Genomic DNA, 21514 nt, shown 5'->3' on the forward strand with positions numbered 1-21514 from the left:
CCTGCTAACTGTATCTATGGTGACAGTGCTAAGTGGTGTTTCTGCAGTATTCCTCTACCAGTAAAGTCAAAAAGGTTTCCAGCCTTAAACAGGTTTAGGAGAGAGCCAGACTCCAAGCACTCTTAATAAAGGAATGCCTTGACAAAACTACTCTTAAAACATGTGAAATCACAGGAAATCTCTTTGGTTGGTTGCTTCCAAATTTTTGAAAACTGAATTTTTCAGTAAGAAGGAGCTGCAGTAAAATCAAGCCTCTTTTCTGTGACAGCCATCCTGGCTGGTGCACAGACACCATCAGCATAAGCGTTGCTGCAAAGCAGAAAAGCCTAGGATTTTTTACTGCAATGTAAATGAATGACAATGGTTACCAGCAGGGAATTAATATAAGTGTGGTGTGTAAACATAGTCCTAACAGCATTCCTTGTGCTTGCTAAGAGCTCAGGCTTAATCCTGAGTGCTGTGAAAGCAGGTTACTGTCTCTCACTTGACTGAGACACACCCTCTGCTAAACCTCTATCCCCAACACTTGGCTCAGTGTCAAAAGCTTGCTTTAGGTTTTTCTTTTTCCTCAAAAGGGTAGAAGGCAAAAGATCAGGTAAAGCTCAGGAATCTACTTTTAGTCCTGATTCTTGTTGATAGTAGAGAGTCCTTAGGTGGGTTCTTTCAGAGTGGGTTTTGAGGGTCATGGGAAGGTGTGCTACTTATAAGAAAGACCATTATTGGTGTATTCCCATTTATGCTACAGTGCAGGTTTAGTATCCAAAGTCCTAGATGGACTTCATGCTTTCTTTATCCCCTAATGAACCCACCTTGTTCCTCTCCTAGAGAGACTGTGGGATCCAGTTTTTAGGTCTTTTCTGTCTTTGACTGAGGAGGGAGAGGGCTCTGCTGATGTTCTTTGAAGCCAAGAATTCAGTGCACTATTAATATTCATTCCATTTACAAAGCTAAATTGAAAAAGTTCTTTCTGCAGAATCCTTCCCTTTCTTGTCCCCACAGTTTGACCCTAGCAGTGTCTGACTTTAGGGGGCAATTGGATAAAGGAGAGGAGGTGCTCACAATTGTATTTTCTCTTTGGTGCTGCCTCAGAGTCGGAACAGCTGGCTGCCTGCTTCCTCCCCTGATGTCCACCATTGTGATACACACATTTCTCCCAGCAAAGGGAGAGAGAGGATAGCGAGCAGAGGCTCTGCACCTGTCTACACCATGACCCCTCTCATTGGGTGCAGGCTTGGATTTGGTTTTTAAAAGTGGTGTGATAGATGTTTCCTTTCTCCAACCCTCGTGTGATCAGCAAAAAAAAATTCAAAACAAACCAAACAGCAAAGAACCCAAAACAAAGCAAAAAGCACTTTACACAGGCCTGAAAGGGTATGGCAGAACTTTGTGGGGTTTGGAAGAAAGAGGAATCTGCAGAAAAGCATTAATTTTTAGTTATTTATTTTTGCCACCAGTGTCAAGGGAATCACTGAGCATTTACTCATTTATATGATGTCATACTGGTACCCTCCTATGGAGGCTCCAAAGCTTTCCAATAACTGAGATGTACGAACTTTTTCTCTTTCTTGAGTATCTAGAATACCCCAGTAACCCTAAAACCTCACAACCTCACCTTGCTGCTGCTTTGCCCATAGCTTTACTTGCCTCTGAAGTCTTCTTGTTCTGGGGTTTGTTTGCTTGTTTTTTTCTTTGGGGGGGGCATAGAGATGGGTAGTAAGGAGGAAATATGCACAAAGTATAAGGGCTTATAGTAATGTGCCTCTTCAAGGCCTGTGGCTTTCTTAGAAGGCAGTGGTATGGATGGACTAATACTGACAGGATTTTGAAGAGACCAGGCACGGCAGCACATGAAGGCCAAAATGTGCCTTTGCTGGTCTGGGAGGAGGTACTGCCCAATGCTGAGCAGGCTTGCATTTACCAGAACCTCCTTATGGACACAGCATTCTTTCTCCTGTGAGAATTACAAGACTGTCCTATAAACCAGTTTGAATTATGGAAACAAGTAATTTGATCTGCCTTAAGAGATCCAAATCCATCATGCAATTTTATGACCCTCTTTTTAGTCCATCAGCAAAAGTCCAAATACAAAATGGGATCCAACATCATGACAGCGACAGCTGGCCCAGTACCTTGCAGCACCATGTCATGTTGTCAGGGCCTGCCACCTGTAGCTCCAGAGCTATGGATCTGCTGCCACCTGCTGAAAGAACAGCTCGGCTCTGCACAGACTCAAACAGCATCTGACATAAACTCCAACTGGTGATGTCATTCTGCCTGACATTACCTTCTTATGGGGAATAGATGCAGTCTGTCAGCGAATGATTTAAAAAAAAAATTTTTTTTTTTGTAGAAAACAAACAGCGGGGCTTATTTTAAATTTCTTAGTTGGAAAATAAAGAGTGGACTTTAGTGAAGATTCAGTTTCATTCTATGTATTATTTTACCCCAGTAATGTCTTGTCTGATAAAAGTGGCCAAAAATGCTTTTAAGACATTATGCACATTCCCCTGGTAGAGCAGCCCATGCCTTTAACCACTGAGCCATCTCTCCATCCACCACTACCGGCCCCCCTTTGCTTATTTATTTATCAGTACTGAGGACTGAACAATGGCTTTCATATATAGCAGGCAGTTGCTCTACCACTGAGCTTATCTTCAAAGTATGTATATTTTAATGTATGATACAGATAAGTTTTAGAGAGAGATAGTTTAACGCTCCCCATTTCGGCAGCCATAACAGCCGAACACGTATTTGTCTGACCTTGTCTTAGTCACTAAGGTCAGATGCCTGCCCCTGTCGGCAGCCATAACAGCTGAACACTGACCTTGTCCTAGTCACTAGAAAGTCAGATCCTTGCCTCATGGCAAGGAACCAATCAGAAGTTAGCTGGTGGCACTATGCTTTATGGCTCTGGGTGTGCTTTACCGACAAATGCACAGCAATGATGCGCAGAGCATAGCAACCACCCTGGGAGGGCCTAAGGCCTATGGACCTTAACAAACAATTGGCCAATCAACACAGGGCAAGCCCTCCAAGCCTGGAGGCACACCAATCCTGAGCCTGTGTGTACCCCTAGACACTCCCCTTACACTGTCCTATAAGATCTCTATGCAGCCCCTTCAAGCTGTCTTTGCTAGCCATCCGCCATGGCGGGTGGGTGAAAGACCCGAGCTAACATGGGGTTAGCTCGTTAAACAATAAAGCTTCATGCAGTTTGCAGCAAGCTTTTGAATCCGCCTGGTGATTGGGGTGACTGCAGTCCTGGGCTGAGACCTCAGAGGCCTGAGTTTTCCCGGGGTCTAACACATAAGGCTACATACTAACCACCTTCATCCAATCACAGGCAAGCTTACATCCTACCTATGTTCCTCCCACCTACATGTGATCAAGCACAAATCCTGTGCAGCAGGGGCAGCCAGCTTGTTTACAGAAGCAAAAACATGTGGCTTGTTATCTTACATGAACAACAGGTCACAGCTTTCCAGGAAGTTACCTGTCCTTGACCAAGTAGGGCTCACAGGTTAGAGGATTTTTGTTTTATAGATTTCTTAAGCATAGTAATTTAAACTTAAAACATAACCTTAGCCATCACAAGTCAAGGAAGAGACTTGGGAGACCTGGGCAGAGACAGATCATGTTTCTATCCAGTTGTTTAGTTTTTTCTTGTTGTGTTTTGGGTTTCAGTGTTTTGAGACAGGGTTTTAAGGCTCAGGTTGGCATTGAACTTGCAACAATCCTCCCAAGTGCTGGGGGATTATGGTGGTGAGTCACAGTACCTGGCCCTATCCAGCTTTTGAGAAGGAAGAGGAAGAAGACAAAGTCTTTTTCCCGTTTTGATGTTAAATTTGCTTTCATTATTTTATTTACATGGTAAAATACATTATTGCCCCAATCTTTAATTTAGTTTAATTAATTAATTAATTAATTTAATAATTTAATTTATTCCAGCCCCATGTTACTGTCACCAGAGTAGTTAAGACTCAAAGCCTGGACCTCCACATCCTCTCTAGCCTAGATTAAAAAAAAAAAAAACAAACAAGAATGAAGAGCAGAAAAAGATTTATTCAGTTTATGGCCACACTGGGAGAGGTGCAAAGTGGTTCCCCACCCCAATCCATCTTCAAGGTCCTGACAGGAGGGTTAGGTTTAAATAGAGAACAAGATGCATCATAGCTAAGCAGTACTAGTCCATGTGTGCTCCTTCCCATCCTTGTCTGGACTCCAGTCTGTCTGCAAGGTGGTCTGACAAGTTGTTTTACCTGTGTAAAGTCTCTGTCTTGGGGACAAGTTACCCCTCTGGGTGGCACTAAGCTTCAGTCCTTTTTCCCTTGTCATGAGATACCTGGGGAAATTGGAATTTCTTTGGGGGAAGGGGGTGTTATTGTCTCAATAGTTTGGTAGCCAAAGGGAGAGAGACAGTTTTAGACTATGGTCTTCATTATTTTTCCTCAAGGGATGTGTTCTTTAGAAGAAATTAATCACCACTAGATGGCACAAGACCCCATCACTGCTCTGTACATGTTAATTTTTAAAGATTTACTTTTAAAGATAGGCTGCTAATGTATAGTTTTAAAAGTATAGTATGTATAACCTATTCTATTTCCTTTTAGAAAGGAATAAAGGGTAAAAATCAAAGATCAGAATAAATGTAATTGGCCCTATATATAACCCAAACAAACATTCTAGAATAAGCATTTTGTCTGACTTGAGCAATGTGGTGACACAGTCCTGTAATATCAGTGCTTGGGAGGCTAAAGCAGAAAATTGGAAGTTTAAGGCAGCCTGGGAGAAAGAAATGTCAAGACCTGTTGGCAGTGGGGATATTGAATATATACATATTTTCTTGTCATTATTGCCTAGATAGTATAGTATATAAACTATGCATACAACATTTATGTTGTGTTAATAACCTATGCATAGGTTACATGTAAATACCGTGGTATCTAGGGAAGGGGTCTGGAAGCAGTCTTCCAGCATTCTGGGGGATTGTTGTGTTGTAGCTGTGTGCACTACATAGAGCAGGCAGGTTTTACTGTACATAATGGTGTGGTCTTTGTTCATATGTGGGTCATATCTGAAATCTGAGTCTCATGTGCAAATGCTTCACTTAATTTGTTGAAAGTTTTAAAAATGAAGCTTTTAAAAGACAAGTATCTTAATCTGATTCAAATGATGTTTTTCATTGTTGTTTTCTTTTTCTATAATCATCTTTTATTTTTGAAATTATAATACAATTACATAATTTTACCCCCTTCCCCTTTCCTCCCTCCAGTTTCTGTTATGTAAACCCCCTCCCTGATTTTTCTTAAATTTATGGCCTTTTATTTTTTGTGAGAGAGAGATGGGGGGATGTCTTATTTCTTTAAATTTCATTCCTTAGGAATTGAGAGCTGTGTTTCACACTGAGAAGTACTTTGCTTTTAAGTGAATGGTCTGACTACTGCTTTGCATTTGCACTATGTATACATGTAAGAGAAATCTGTAGATGTAGGCACAGTTACAGTTAAGTGCTGATCATTTGACTTGGGATGATCAGAGAAGCAGAGAAAGGAAGACGGAATATCAGACTAAGCCCACATACTGCCCTCTGCCTCAGCCAAAACAGAAATTAAACTAGACTTTAAGGAATAGTGGCTTCTTCTCCCACCCCTACCTTTGTTCACACAGCTTTTTGTAGTAGTGGAACATGGTCCTTGCCTGTCCATTGTTTGGCAGTTTCAATCCACAGTAGTAGATGTACAGTTTTGTTTATAAATGGTGACACTGTATTCTTTTAATTTAGCTTTAGCCATTGAAGCCCTTAAAAAGAAAGAGTAGTGAAGCCGGGTGTTGGTGGCACACGCCTTTAATCCCAGCCCTCGGGAGGCAGAGGCAGGCGGATCTCTGTGAGTTCGAGGCCAGCCTGGTCTACAGAGTGAGTGCCAGGATAGGATCCAAAGCTACACCAGAGAAACCCTGTCTCAAAAACCAGAAAAAAGAAAAAAGAAAAAGAAAGGGTAGTGAGTTGGAGGCTACACAGTAAGACCCTGTCTCAAAATAGAGAATTCATAATAAAAGTTTATTGACTTTCTTCCCATGGACAGTGTATGTATTACTATAATTACATCATTTTCCCCTCCTTTCCTCTATGTAGAATCCATTACATTATTAAAAAGGGACTGAAGGCTCTCCCTACTCTCACCTCACAGCCCTGTTGTAGTATCCATAGAATCCTCAGAGCTGTTGGAAGTGGTCTTTCCAAGGGGACTGTTTACTGGGTGCTGGCTGCTGTTTGCACATCCCAGTGCATCATGCAGTTTGGAGTATGAGCACAGGTATGGGGGAATCGTGGGCCTATAGGTAGAGATCTTGGAAATTATGAGTATTAAGAATATCATACCCGAATATATTCCTGTATTGCCCTCCATCCATATTTGTTAACCAGAAGCTGAAGAACAAGGACTGTTTGGAAAGAGTGCACTAAAACTCCAGTTGTTAAGATACAAGAATCAAAAACTAACCGTATCTGTAGAAAAATCATCAAATACATTTTAATTGAGCTTGTCATTTAAAAGCTTTTGCTTAATTCTTTCCTTTACAGTTCCTCAAATTCCGTTTTTAAAAAAGCATAACAGGACCGTTACAGGGTCATTTTGGACATGTATAAATGCATGAATAGTGGGCTTGACTTACAGAAAATGTGCCTTAAAGATTGTAGGTGGGTCTGGAGTGTTTCATAACCTGGAGTCTTCCATATTACAGCTAAGACTTTGATCTCCACTTATGAATATGTAATACTAGTGTTAGTTTTCCTTGGCCCCTGAGCTCCGAGCCATGGAGAAGAAGCTTTCCCTTTGTGTAAAAGGGGGGTGTTGCCTGAGGGCATTTGTGACTGTTGTCGAAATCTCTTGTTGCCTCCCTCACCTGACCTCATCTCAGGCAAATAAGGACAGAACAAGAACAAGGAAGTCCTTCTGAGCTACTTTTTCTTAATGCCACCAACATACCTAGACCCAATCAGTATTAATGATAGAGCTGTGTGTTAAGCCTTGGGGCCAAGAGCTTGATTAATTATCTCATTATTATACATAAGTCAACTGAGATTTAGAGTTTGGCTAAAACCCTGCCATTAGTAAATGGGCTTTGGCTTTAGCACTGGGCTTTGGCAGGGGCAGTGACCTGAAACTTATATGTTGACAAGAATGGCCTTGAACTGCTGATCTCTGTCTGCGCCCCCTTGGGGACAGAAATTACAGACATGCAGTACTTGCTATGCCAGACTGTTATGATAGTCTTTGCTCTGCAGTGTACTTCTGGCTCTTTGAAGGTAACCATGGTTATGTCATTTTACCTCCTTTTCTAGGGCTTCCTGAAGAATGAGAAAGACAATGCCCTGTTATCTGCCATTGAAGAGTCCCGGAAGAGGGTAAGAAAACAACCCAAAGTGCAGATGCGCAACTGGCAGTGCTCACCAGTGGCATGCAGGTCCTGGCTGACCTGCTTCCTTTGTCACAACATGATGACAGTACCCTTTTTCTTTAACTAAATTTTGTTTTATGCTTTCATTTATTAGTTGGGGTGGGGGAATGTGGAGGTCAGAAGAACAGCTTTTGCAGGTCATTTCCTTTACCATGTGGGTTTTGGGGTCAAACCTGGGTTTCCAGGTTGGCAGCAAGCACCCTTACCCACTGAGTATCTCACTAGCCTTGTGCCACTAACATTTTCTCAAATGCTTTAAAAATATGTTTGGTACACTAACTGATGGTAAATATATCAGCCAGAGTAGCCATTATACATTCTAGCCTACCTCCACCCCTACATAACGCTCTCAGCCCGAAACTATGAGAATAGATGCTTTTAGGCAGGTGTTTCTGGATGCTTTCATTCTGGGAGCATGCAATAATTGTTAGGTGAGATTCCCAAGAGACAGTAGTGTAGAGTCCCATGTCCAATGATGAATGTGCATATTTTATAAAAGCATGCCTACATGGTGCCCATAGGTCATTTCCTTCACTAACAGGAGTTACCTCCTTTTGTTTCTGACAGTAACACCCCGTTCAGAGTTAAGTGTTTGGGGGTTTCTGAGAGGTCTTTGGGGAGGAAGTAGAATGGGTTAGCTGTCAAGTTGGAGCTGGCTCTGAGACAGTGGCTTCTCTTGGAAGCACCTGCCAGTCTGCCTGCTGTGACTCTCTGCAAAGGGAATTGGACAAGGAGTGCTTTTTCTGTTTCACTGTTTATTTACGTAGCTCGGATGTCTAGTGAATGTGTTTATGTCTTATTTGTGTCATCTGAAAAGTAATAAAGTGAGAAGCGTTCCTACTCGATGAGCTGTATTAAGAACACTCTACAAAGGTGAGCGTCCCCACAGCACTAGTAGGAGGCACAGCTGCCAAGGGGCTTGCCTTCTCTAATGTGCAAGTAATGTTCCAAAGGCGGTAAGTGATCAATAAGGAAATTCCAGATTTTATTAATTACATTGTTGGCAGCAGTGCTTAGTTCTAGAAATAGAGAGATTCATTTGATTTAGGTTTGAAGACATTTAGAAATGATTTTTTGTTGTTGTTCACACTCTTGAGTTTCTCACCAAAATTGGTTGTCCTGCTATAAAAGACCGATGAAATTAAATTAGGATTCTTGAATGCCTCCAAACCTTATTAATTCATTTACCCTGCAGAATGTATTTCTGAAATTGGCAGTCTCTAAATATTGTGCCATACTGAGACTAAATGTGCAGCCAGCCAAAACATTTAGGTGACATGCCACAGCACAAAATGTGTGCATATGTGTTTATGAGGGAGACATTCCAGTGTTGGGAGCCAGCCTCAGGGACACTTCTGACTTGGTTGGACATTGGAAGGTTGCTGCTGGGCAAAAATCATTTTCAATAAAAAATGATTTAAAAATCAGCAGCTTCCTGGCATTTTGGTAGTAGTTTCATGTCTGAATAACTTGCCAGTATCCTGCCTAAATGCCAAGAAAACAGGCTAGAAAACCACAAATGTGTCCTTGCTTCTCCTGTTTGGTGCATCCCAGCAGAGACAAAACAACACTCTCAGAGCACACACAGCGTTTCTAAAAGCTCAGTGATAATCAGATAGGAAGCCAAAGCTATTGCACTCTTTTAGTAAAATGGGTGAAGAGCTCCAGGTCTCTTCTTGATTCAGTCACAGGGTTTGATCCCTACCTCAGACCCTCACTACCCTTTTCTCTAGGTTTTTATTTAAGTAGCTCTGTTGATTTCTCCTCTTTAGCTGCCGTGTGTGTGTGTGTGTGTGTGTGTGTGTGTGTGTGTGTGTGTGTGTGTGTGTGTGTGTGTGTGTCTAATTCAATAGTTCAGACTCTGATATAAACCTAATAGGCCACTGCTGGACACATGGGTTGCTGTTCATACCTGATTGGCCCACAGATTGGATGTTCCATTATCTCTGATGTAATCAAGCTGGGTTGGTGTGGTTAAGAGAAGAGAATTTTAATGTTGGGCCCTTTGTCTTTATTTTATCCTCTTTATCACACCTAACAATGAATAGGATGATGGTGTTTAGGTTGCTGGCTGTTAGTAGATAAGTAACCTGGCATTCTTCTCCAGGACATGTAAGCACTGGAGCCCCCAGAGCTTCCATGTTTTAAAGCTGTTTGATATTTCTAGACAGGCGAATAAATGGTGTGTGTGTGTGTGTGTGTGTGTGTGTGTGTGTGTGTGTGTGTGTGTGTGTGTGCGGGGGTAGTAGTTAATTTATTTTAACCCTTACTGATGCTGGAATTCTGACCCCACTGTACTCATCCCCAATTTCTGTGGTGGTGTATTATCTGTGTTATTCAGCTGCCTTTACTACTTTGCTGTTGGTTATTAGCCAGAGGCCAGGTCTCTAAGAGAAACCCTACAGACTCTTTAGTGTTCTGGGCCAGTGCCACAGTTTTGCTTGTGTCTTATTGGCTCTTGTAAACTCTTTATTCCACCTGCCTGGTCCTCCTGCCACTTGAGCCCTGTACTTGGCTGTGCTAGGAGAGGCTCAGGGTTAAAGGCAGTTGCTGTGTCATTAAGAAGCGCTTGAGAAATAGTTTGGCTTCCTTGTATGCAATTTTGGAGGGTCACATATAGGGAATAGTCCATTTCCCCAGTTCAACTCCACCTTTCTGATCCATCACATTTCTCGAGTCAGAATGTACAGCCTCCATGTTTATGTTTACAAGTATGAACAGCAGACAAAGACTTTTCCCTGTGTATGTTTCAACTCCGGCTGGCCTATCTCCATGCCTGAAACCCATGCTATCTGATTCTCAGTCCGAAGAACAAAACCAGGGGAAGACTGTTTTTAAACTTATGTTTATTTCTCCCATGTCTTCAGAATACATTATGGAAAGGGGTACAAAATGTGCTGCCCTTCTTCCTTGTCTTTTGTGTGTATATGTGTATTGTACTCCTTATTCTTTTAGCCTACATTTTAATAAATACTGTTCAAAACTCAGTGCATTTGTAGAATGTATTTAATTTTTCTAATAGTTCACCACAGTTCATGTTCATAACTGTTATCAGTATAAATTATCAGCATTGTCTCAAATAAAACAGGCATTATTACTACTGTGCTCTCAGAGCTGCCCAGTTAGATGCCAGTCTCATTGTAGGTGAGATGGCCTTTTGAAGAGTGGGCTCTAGCTGAGGGAAGCGTGGTCTGCCAATTAAAGAGTTACAGGCTTGGAACAGCCTTTCTTTAGTGTAGCTGTAAACCGTTTTAGTTCTGTCTTCCTTTCTTCCTTCGCTTCTTGCTTTTCTCCCCCCACTCCCACTTCCACCCCTGCTTCTCTTTCTGTCTCTCTCCTGAGTGTCTTTGTGCTGGTAGTTGACAGTAATGTAGTCACAAGACTTTTTTGTGATGTTGAGTAGACTGGTAGAAAATCAATCCCAGAAGGCTATTTTTTATTTTAGTACTTTCTTCCTGTTACAAAAAAAAAAATGGTGTTTTAAAATACATAAATGAATAAAGAGAGGTTTTGTTTTGTTTTTGGTCTTTGGTGTTTGCTAAATCTTAAGATACCAATGTTTCATCAGTGTTGTATGTCCTACAAAAAAAAAGGTATTACTGTGGTTTGTAATAGGTAGCTTAATTCCAAAAGTCTAATAAAGATATCTGTCTTAATAAGCTCAGAGGGATGCTCATCATTACTAATCATTAGGAAATCACAAGTCAAAATGACAGTGAGCTGCCTAACACTCATATTAGAACAACAACAGATAGTAAGTATTGGGGAGAATGCAGGGAAACAGGAACCCCAATTCACTGTCAGTAGGGATGTAAAGTGTCCTATATGGAAACATGTAGTCTCAGAAAATTAAAAAAGAAGATTGCTAATATCATGCCAGTGGTTCTACATCTGAGTATATCCCCAAATTGAAGGCTGGGACTTGAAGAGATATCTGGATACCTATGTTCTTAGCAGTGTTATGTACAAATGAAAGAAATTTTGGCACATACTTCAACATGATGGACCTTAAGGACTGCTAACTAAAGTATGCCAGTCATAAAAAGATACAGTGTACGGTTCCCCTTCTGTGAGATAACTAGAGTGATCACACTCGGAAAAGGCAGGCTGATGGTTGCCAGGGTCTGCGTAGAGAAAGGAATGGCCTGTTACTGGTGAAACAGCTACAGAGCTTTGGTTTTGTATAAGCATTATAAGGATGGAGGATGGTGATCATTGCACCTGAATTTCATGCCACTGAATTGTCCACTTAAAATGGTAAGTCTTGGGTAGAAGAGATGGCTCAGTAGTTAAGAGCACTGGCTGTTCTTCCAGAAGACTTGGGTTTGATTCCCACATGGTGGCTCACACCCATTTGTAGTTCCAGCCCCTGGGATTCAACATCCCTTCTGGCCCCCATGGGCACTGGATGTGCATGTGGCGTGCAGACATGTATGCAGGCAAAAACAGCTATATATATAAAATAATAAAATAATTTTAAATGGTTAATCTATGTATATTTTCCCACAATTTAATACAAGTTTTTAAAAATATCTTCAAACCACTGAGCTAGAGAGTATGTTATAAACAGTTGTTAGCAAATTTTCTAAATGATAAATTTTTCAAATAGATTTTTTTTTTTTTTCTGGGTCTGCTTCTGGAAAAGTAGTTGGTGGAAAGAGGCTCCCATTTTGCAGTTCAGCCTGGTTTTAAAGGGAATCGGTCTGCATTTCTTCACTGGGTCCTGCTCTCTGTCCTCTCTCTTCAACAGACCTTTGGTATGGCTGAGGAGTACCATCGAGAATCGATGCTGGTCGAGTGGGAACAGGTGAAACAAAGAATCCTGCACACGCTGCTGGCCTCAGGAGAGGATGCCCTGGACTTTACCCAAGAAAGTGAGGTAGGTGGAATCTGATAAGTAATTATTAGTTAAAATATGAGGTCCTGGTGTTTGTCTTAACTGTTGATTGGTAGTTGAACTAAGTTGCAGTTTTTCTTCTTTATTAAAGATTTAATTTAAAAAATAAAATACAGTAGTAGAGACATGATTCAAAAATTAAAATGCCGTATCACCAGATAGCCAGTTCCATTTGCCCTTTGTAATCACTGAGTCATTGCTGTCACTTCTCCCATACACATTTCTAGCATTGCTTTATACAAATGTACATGTCTAAGAGTACATTTGAATTTTGTTTACATTACACAAAATTAGCTGTGTTCTCTTCTGCATTTTTCTTCTTTGGCTGGCTGCATGTTGGAGATCTTTCCTGCAGTGAACTTTGGGGGCTGCATCTAGGTCTAACAGACTTGTCTGCCTTTGTGCCTGCCGTATGTTCACCATGGAGGAGGTGTGGGGCAGTCCGGGACCTGAGATCCTGAATCATGGTGTCTAGTAAGGTCTTATACAAGCTGATTAACTAGACCTTTGGTGTCTAGTGAAGTGGCATTATTTGGGCAGATCAGTGATGACAGAAGAGTCTGACTCATGGTGACTGCTCCTTCCTCCTTGTTTTTCTTTTTTAAGCCCTGGCTAGCCTAGAACTCAGGGATCTGCCTGCCTTTGCCTTCTGAGTGCTGGGATTAAAGGCATGTGCCACAGTGTCTGGCGCTGTTGCCTTTTCTAAACTAATTTCAGAATTGGGGTTGGAGTTCAGTTAGTGTAGCTTGCACAAAGCCCAGTACAATCCCCAGTACCAAGGAAGAGAAAGATTAGTTCAAGATCAAGGCCAGCGTAGGATACATGAGATCCTGTCTCTCTTACTCTTTTTTTTTTTTATTCATTTATTTAGCTCATAAATAAAGTCATGCACAATTACGATACACAATACAGTATGTTCACAATGGCATGGCTAAATTAAACCAATTAATATGTTATATCACACATATTCATCATTTTTGTTTTGAGAACACTTAAAGTATACTATCTCACAACTTTTAAAATATAGCATATTGTTATCAACCATATTTATCATGCTCTCAGTAGACCTCAAGACATCACAGAGTCCATGCCTCTTGTCCAACTGCAGTTTTATATCCTTAAACCAATCGTTTCCCCATTGTTAAAAACCCACATTGAAGCCTAATAGCCACAATTCTGCTCTCTGTTCCCATAAGTTCATCATTTCTAGGTTACACATAAACTTGAAATTGTGTGACATTTGTCTTCCAGTGTGTCACTTATTTATTTATTTATATTTTTTTTTTGCAAGCATATAACTTTACTACTTACTAAAGATGAAATCAAATTTGCATGCACAGGTGAGCACTCACTGAAACACCTTGGATTCATCACATATTTGAGTTTCAATAAGCATATACATATATATATGGCAGTATATTATGCCGGCTCTGGTGGCTCAGGCCGGAAGGATTTGCAGAAGGAGGCAGAGGCAGGTGGATCTCGAGTTCGAGGCCAGCCTGGACAACACATTTGTATTTATGCATAACATACTGCCATTATTGGTCTTTTTATATCATGCATCTCTTACTCTTTTTACATATCTAAAAGTAATTTAAGATATTTAAATTTTAATGTTTTAAAAGCGAGATTGTTAATATTACCAGTGCTTCTTGTTTAGTCTTTTCCCTAGAACTTGTTTGATAAGTACTTAGCTTTTTTTTTTTTTGTCAAGATTTAACAACGTAGCACAAGCTATCCTCCCAAGTACTGAATTACAGGCATATGTCCCACATCCAAAGCAGGCGCCTATACTCTTACTGGATATGGAGCTGAAGAAGGTCAAGCTCAGAGAGTTGTAGCATACTGGCAAAACCCAGAACTGTTGTTTTCCACGTCTTGGGTGTGTTGAAGTGCAGGTCAAGGGTTAGGTGGGTTGGCAGTCTGTGGAACCTGCAGAGTAACTTCTGGTGCCCTGGACCTGCGCATGCTTCGATTTAAGAGCAAGTCTTTCTATTCAGTTAGTTCCCAAGTAAATAGCTGCTAATGTCTGGTTATTTTAGGAAAGCGCTCCTTAAGGACCCTGTCCTATATTTCTTAGACTCAGGGACTTCAGATGGAAACAGTCTTTGAGGAGGATGAACTAATACATGAGGCCCTTGGCTAATCTAGTATTACCCTTTCGGTTCTTTCTGAGTCTGAGCAAATAATTAGAACAACTCCTGCTTTTATAAACTTCATCTTTTAAAAAATGGTGTTAGTAGGTTGTGCTCTGTATAGGGATTTGAAAGCAATTATAAATTACAAATGAGATGTTCTTCCTTGATTGCTCTTTTCTCAAAAATAGACCCATCTGTTCAGTGGGCTCTTCTTCCATGACCTCCAGGCCCCTTGGAGAGTTATCCATGCTGTGCTGTTTTGTTGGGATTTTTGGTGGAGTGAGAAATGTTGTTGTATAAGTTGGCAGCTGATACACACAGGTCTGTTCCATGTATCCAGAGAATTACCATTTTCTGGAAACTCCTGGGAGGTTTTTGTTTCTTTGTTTTGCTATAGGACTGGGGTTTTAATATATAGCCCTGACTAGTCTGGTATTCACTGTGTAGCCTGACCGAATTCATGGTGACCCTTCTGTCTCATTCTCCATAGTGTTGGAACTACAGGCCTGAACTTACATATGGTTTTTTCCCAGCTCACATATGAATCTTACTGCTTGTTATTTTTAACTTTTTCCTGAAAGTGTAAGATTTATACAGAGAATTACAAAAGTCTTAAGTATATAATTCTGTGAATTATTAAAAATGAACAAGTACTGAAACAATCCCAGCTCCTCAGCCATAGCCTCTGACCTCTGCCCACTCCCAAGGCCCTGCCTCTGTGAACTTTCTATAACTTGGGCCATAAAATGTGCATATTTGTAGCTTTTTTGCATGACATTCTACTCATATATGTTGTTATTTGTCGTAAGTAGTAAGCCCTTCATTTTATGGCTGAATAGTCTTAAGTGTAGTTTTGTTTGCCCATTCTGGTGTTGATGGATAATGCTGATGACATTTGGATAGTTTCCAGTTTGGGGCTTTTATAAACAATACTGTGATGAGCATTCCTTTATCCTTTGGTTTTTCGAGACAGGGTTTCTCTGTGTAGCTTTGGAGCCTATCCTGGCTCTCGCTCTGTAGACCAGGCTGGTCTTGAACTCACAGAGATCCGCCTTCCTCTGCCTCCCGAGTGCTGGGATTAAAGGCGTGCTCCACCAATGCCTGGCCATTCCTTTATCTTTTGATGAGAATATATATTTGTATCTCTTTTGGGTACACCTAAGAGGAAGTTGCTGGGTCATAGTATATGTGTATACTCAGCTTTGGGGCTACAGTTAGGGTCCACTGGAAGAGCACTTTAGCACGCACCAGGTCCTGGATTCCATCTCTGGCACCACTCATGGGGGGGGGGGTGTTCATTTTTGTTGTCTTTTTTGTTTGTTTGTTTGTTTGTTTGTTTGTTTTGAGATGGGGTTTTACTTTGTAGCCCATGCTGGCCTCAAACCCACAGTGATCCTCTTTTCTCAGCCTCTTGGAGGGGTTAGAATTAAGGCACAAACCACATCTTGTTAAAATTCAGCTTTAATAGATGTTGCCCCTGAATGTCAATAGTATATCCTCCCATAGCAGTGTGTGAAAATTCCATTTGTTTCCTATCTCTGTCACAATTGGTGTTATCTTTCAGAATTTAGCCATTCTTGTGGTATGTAGAGCCCTGTGTGTTTCACAGGCTCTTTCCATGTAATTTTCTTCAAAATGGTGGAAAGATATCTTATCTTCACTTCATTTGTCCTGTAGAGGAGACCACACAGTTTGAAGGACAAGTGACAGCGCCTGGCATGGGTGTGGGCCGCATGTTCCAGGTCTGCAGGGTTGCAGTTCTGTCAGTGTTGGGTGAGCTGCACATTACTGCCGTCAATTGAAGGATGACTTGGTGGCTATAGCAGTCTTTTCTGGGCACCTGATTGTCAAGAATTGTTCATTCAAAGAGTTGTTAGAGAGGATGCCTTGGATCATTTTGAGTTGACCTTATATTTGAAGGAAAACGTATTGTTAATTCAAAGAGTTGTTAGAGAGGATGCCTTGGATCATTTTGAGTTGACCTTATATTTGAAGGAAAACGTTCAGACTTAGATAATTTAATATAAAGCTGAGCCTGAGGCTTTCAGAGGAAATATTTTTTAAGGCAGAAATGAACTGAAATATGGCAGTCCCTGGAACGTTTGTTTCCCCCTGGAGCCTTGTAGGAACAGAAGAGCAAAGGCATAGCGTTAATCTCTGTGCCTAGCAAGTTTTAATAAAGGAAGTGACACTTTAATAGCATAAAGTTATTTGAAAAATCAATGTCCTTAGGATGTCACTGAAGAGAGAGATACAACTTTGAAAGGAAGTCAGGAATTGAAAGAGTGTTAGCTTCCCAAGTATTGCCTGAATAAAAAGCATGTGCTTTGGTGCAGTCTCGAGGCCACTCCCCCTGCTGTGCACCCTGACCCAGTTCTTATGTCGGGTCAGTGCAAGGAAGGCCTCCAGTGTCTTGGGGCTCACATGACATGATAGATCTGAGCAGTGTGCCAGATCTTAGGTCTATCATAGACAACTTAAAACTGTATTTTGGAGCCAGTGAGAGAGCTCAGTGGGTAAAAGCACTTGCCATGCAACCTGATGGCCTAAATTTGATCCCCAAGACCCATGTAAAGGTGGAAGAAGAGATTCAATCTGTCTGTGTAGGCATGCAGGCAGGCATGAATATTTTCTCCCTCTATCTCCCTCTCTCTGAGACACTTTTTAAAAAGCAATATTTAAAGGTGGGTTTGACTTAGGTGGGTTGGCTGTGTTGGCCATGGCTAGCAGGCAAGTCCCCGATAAGTTGTCTGGACAGTGACTCAGCAAGCAGCAGGCTTGCTGCAGAGGCTGAGCTGAAGTTTCATTACAGATGGATGGCACAGCTGCTGCTCTTCACTGGGGTATGTGAAACGCAGTGAATATTGAGCAGCCACTAATTTTGATAAGAGACTTAATATCATATTTCAAGTGTCAATCATACAGTTTTCCTATATTTTAACAGCTCTGAAATCGCAATGTCTTATTCAGTGGTGGGTTGTAGTTTGACAGCATTTTTTTTTCCTTTCCAACATATAGTGGCATGTATGACATGTCTTAAATGAATGGTGTAATTGATTTAGTAAAATGTAGACTGACAGTTTGAATTTGACAGCCTCGAACTAGATAATTCTAAGTTGTGTATTACGCTCTCTGGCAGATTCCTGAGGGATGGGCTTAATTCATGTGTCAGGATTTGAGTAGGATTCTAAGCATAGAAAGTGCTCCACTAACTCTCTGCAAAAGATGTTTGAAGTTCACCAGGTCCTCCATTTCACTGCTGTGATGTACCACAAAGAGCTCCTCTCGTGGTGTGCTGTTCCATTCTCACCCTGTCCAGACATACCTTCTGTCAGTCCTGGACATCCCTCTTAGGAACTTCTGTGTATGAATATTATGTCTATTCCGTATCATTTTCTTGTCAACCGTAAACTGCATCATTGTGTACTTGAGGTTCTACAATTTAGTTTTGCCTTATGTTTACTCACTTTAGAATTGTTTTGTGTTGCTGCATGTAGGTCTGGGGGGGGGGGAGTTGTTTTGTTTTGGTTTGGTTTTTGGTGGCTGTAATAGCATTCTTTCATAGGAATGGCTCAAGTATTCTTATTTTGTACAGAAGGTTAGACACCAGCCAGTTGCATTTAGAGCTCTTCTGAGCTAGTCCTGGTTTTTGTTTGTTTTGGTTTTTGTTATTGTTGTTTTTATCTTGACAGTACTGACTTTTATTACCAAATACTGTTAATTAATCAGATTCCTCTTTGTGTACATGAAGGTAAAACATTCTCTGCAGGAATTCATCTGTCTCTCCTTTTATGGTATCACTGGGGTTTTTTCACCCTAGGCTTGTTTCATGTGAGCGTTATCACAGTAATTTCCTTCTCCCCTGCCCAGAGCCCCCTCCTTGGGAAAGAGTTTTACACACCTCTGGACACATTTTGCACAGTCATGGGTGCTGAAAGTTTGCAGCTCTCTTCTGCTACCATCTCTTTCCTGTCCCAGAATGTGCTTTCTGAATGTTGTCTCTGAAATGCCCCTTCCCAGTCTGTGTGTAAAGGGTTGGGGGGGGGGGTGCACTGCACTGGCTCCCTGCATACCTCCAGGCTCCTGGTGAGCCCCTCTCTTCATCTCTGGCCTTGTTAGTCTGGCTGCCTTGCCTTTCTAGACTCTGGTTCTGTCCTGTCTTACCCAGCGTGGCTTGGTATATGGACTACATTTTTTTCCCAGTGCAAAGGGACCTGATTGGAGGTAGGAGGTTTGGGAACATTCTCCCATACAGTGTGTTAGCATCTGCGTTCTTAGGCAGCCCTGCCTGTGGAATTCCGGTTGAATGTTTGCCAGCCATTTCTGCTCAGGAATCACAGTGCATATACCCTGTTGATGGATAATTGACTTTATATGCAGTAAAATAGTGGCTTGGCCAAGGGCAACTGAAGGAGAAGTGCTTGTGAAAACAAGAGCATTAGGCAAAAGTCATTTAAATGGAAATTCACAAGTGGCAATCAACTACTCTTTAAATGGATAATTTTTAAAATTAGGTTTTTAGTACTGGAAAATATTTCCTAAGGCTGTTAAAGGATAGATGAACCCGTGTCCTTGTAGCAGAGCCTTGCTTCTGTTCTCCTTTCCTTTCCCTGTTTCCCCCACCAGGTTCCCGCACTTAACAGGTTACAGACATGAGTGTGCTTATGTGAATTTCATGCCTTAGGTGATTGAGTACTGTTTTTCACCAATCCTGGGTGTTTCTTTCTCTATAGCCGAGTTACATCAGTGATGTGGGTCCACCTGGTCGAAGCTCTCTGGATAGCATTGAGATGGCCTATGCTCGGCAGGTGAGTATGCATTTTAGGAAGATTTAATCCTGGAGAAGGAATGCTGTGATCCTTGGGAGAGTCAGAGGGAATAGTGACTTCACATGAAAGTCAAACCTGAAAGCAAGTGGGCTTCTCACTCACAGGGTTAGTTAATATTTTACTGTGAATGCGGCTGTTCTCCATTTGGTTAAATAGGGCAATCAAATGACTCAGATGATGCAGGGAAATTGAAATCTACCCTCTCTACTGACCAGGTGTGTCTTTTTGCTTTGTTGGAAATAGCTTCCTTGAGTAACTATAGTGCATGGCAAATGAATTCTGTATTAACTGAATTACTTGGCTGGCTAAGTATGGTCAAATTCTTTTGCCCTTGTTGAGTGGGATTTTCAAAATGCTTTCTGCCTTGATAAGCACAGTGTGCTAACACTGTTTAGCATTGCAGTGGAGGTGAGGATGCTCCTGGGGTGGTAGGGGCCGTGCTTCTGGCTGCTGATCATGAGCCTGCATCAGTAAGCATGGTTCAAGGTACTCCATGTGGAGCTATGTGCAGGACTTACCTGCAGCTGACTCTTGGAATAAAGCAAAGCAAGTCAAGCTTGTGTTTCAAAATAATTGTTACTTTCCTCCACAAAGTCCCAAGATGTTATGCCATGCATCACTTAGCTGTGACCCTGAGAGAACACACTGATATGTTCCCCACTCCCTTCCCTCCTGCCACCCTGGAGATGAGGGTTTGGGGGCAGAAACAGATGGCAGCTGCACAAATGGAGGAAAGGACTAGTAGACACTGTGCTCTTTAACAAAGGACTCTCCCTCCTCAGCTACCAGTTAATTAATTAATGGAATTCTGCTTTTACTGAATTGTGTATCACCAGAAATCTTGGCTAACACTTGTTGAGAAAAAATATCCTAGATGTTTCTTTGGTGTATGTAGATTCATTTTAAGTGAGAGTAAAAGCAGAGAATACACTCTGCAGGTCGTGAGCAGGTTTGAGGTTAAAGTCTCCTGAAGAGCGGAGATTCTTTCTCACTACATTTATTTATTTGTTTGTTTGTTGTGGGGACTGTGGTCAAAGGACAGCCAGTGGGAATCAGCTCTCCTTTTACCATGTAGGTCTCAAGGGTTTAACTCAGGTTGTCAGGCCTGGTGGCAAACACTGAGTTATGTTGCTGGGCCCCAGAGATGCTTTCTAGAAATAGATATTCTAAATGTGTAGCAGACACTGTTCTAACAAACCTGCCCCAGTCCATGAACCCAGACCCCAGGACCATTCAGTCCTCTGACCTGGATTTTACCAGACTGACATGGGTTTTAGGAAGCAGCGGCCACAGCCAGTCCATCTTCATTTTTGGTCTTAGCTACTCTCCTTGGTCCCTTGTTTTACAAAAGGGTATTTGTTTTTGTTTTTTTTTTTTTCAATAGTTTATTTAGATATATCTTATGTGCATTGGTATAAAGGTGTCAGGTCTCCTGGAACTGGAAGTACAGGCAGTTGTGAGCTGCCATGTGGGGGTTGAGAGTTGAACCCAGGTCCCCTGGAAGAACAGCCAGTGCTCTTAAACACTGGGCCATCTCTCCAGCCCCTGTTTATGGATATTTATAAGGCTGGGCTCGTGATTGGTTTTAATGTGCTAGCCACAGCTGGAGACCTGGCCTTCTGGATGACCAGGCAGCCACTTGCTGGCTTCAGAATGACTTGAGATCTCAGAAGGAAGTGAAATAGATCATGCTGTTTACTTTGTTCCCTTTATTTCAGATTTATATCTACAACGAGAAGATTGTGAGTGGACACCTACAACCCAACCTGGTGGACCTGTGTTCATCTGTCGCAGAGATGGACGACAAGGTAGTGCCCAGCGCTAACCTGGGTAGAAACACAAGTTCAGTGTTCAGATGGGTCGGCAGCTTACTGACTTGGTTGCAATGTACTATCTTATGAGATAACATTCTTTTTTCCAGTGTTCTATATAAATTTGGAGTGATTGTTTTTATGGTGGCTTTTTAAAATACATCTTCAAAAGGCCAGGCTGGGGTTAGTTGGTGGCAAGAGGCCTTGAGCTCTGTTTGGGTTCTCACCCATTTTTTTCTCCTCAAGTATCAGCAGGCTCTTTAAAGAGAGCCAAATGCAGAGGGCATAGTTTGTGTAACCTCCTTGAACTTAATTCATCCATTTTCTTTTAGAATCATTTCTCCCAATTTTTATTATGTCCACATTCTTAATCTCTGGCTG

The 21514-nt window shown here is 41.6% G+C and overlaps 1 protein-coding gene across 2 annotated transcripts in view; it reads left to right on the plus strand.

Annotated features, from left to right (window-relative positions):
* Nucleotides 1-21514, plus strand: part of Nup93 (nucleoporin 93) — an 87666-nt gene that overhangs the window by 50684 nt on the left and 15468 nt on the right. For both annotated transcript variants that reach the window (XR_004769265.1, XM_027405619.2), the window contains 4 exons: nt 7343-7405; nt 12209-12337; nt 19227-19301; nt 21041-21130. Coding sequence is in view for 1 of the 2 variants with exons in the window: in XM_027405619.2 (XP_027261420.1) it covers nt 7343-7405; nt 12209-12337; nt 19227-19301; nt 21041-21130 (357 nt within the window). In the remaining variant the exon portion in view is untranslated. The remainder of the gene's footprint in view (nt 1-7342; nt 7406-12208; nt 12338-19226; nt 19302-21040; nt 21131-21514) is intronic.

This window comes from Cricetulus griseus, chromosome 3 (assembly GCF_003668045.3).
Source record: "Cricetulus griseus strain 17A/GY chromosome 3, alternate assembly CriGri-PICRH-1.0, whole genome shotgun sequence".
NCBI classification, from domain to species: domain Eukaryota; kingdom Metazoa; phylum Chordata; class Mammalia; order Rodentia; family Cricetidae; genus Cricetulus; species Cricetulus griseus.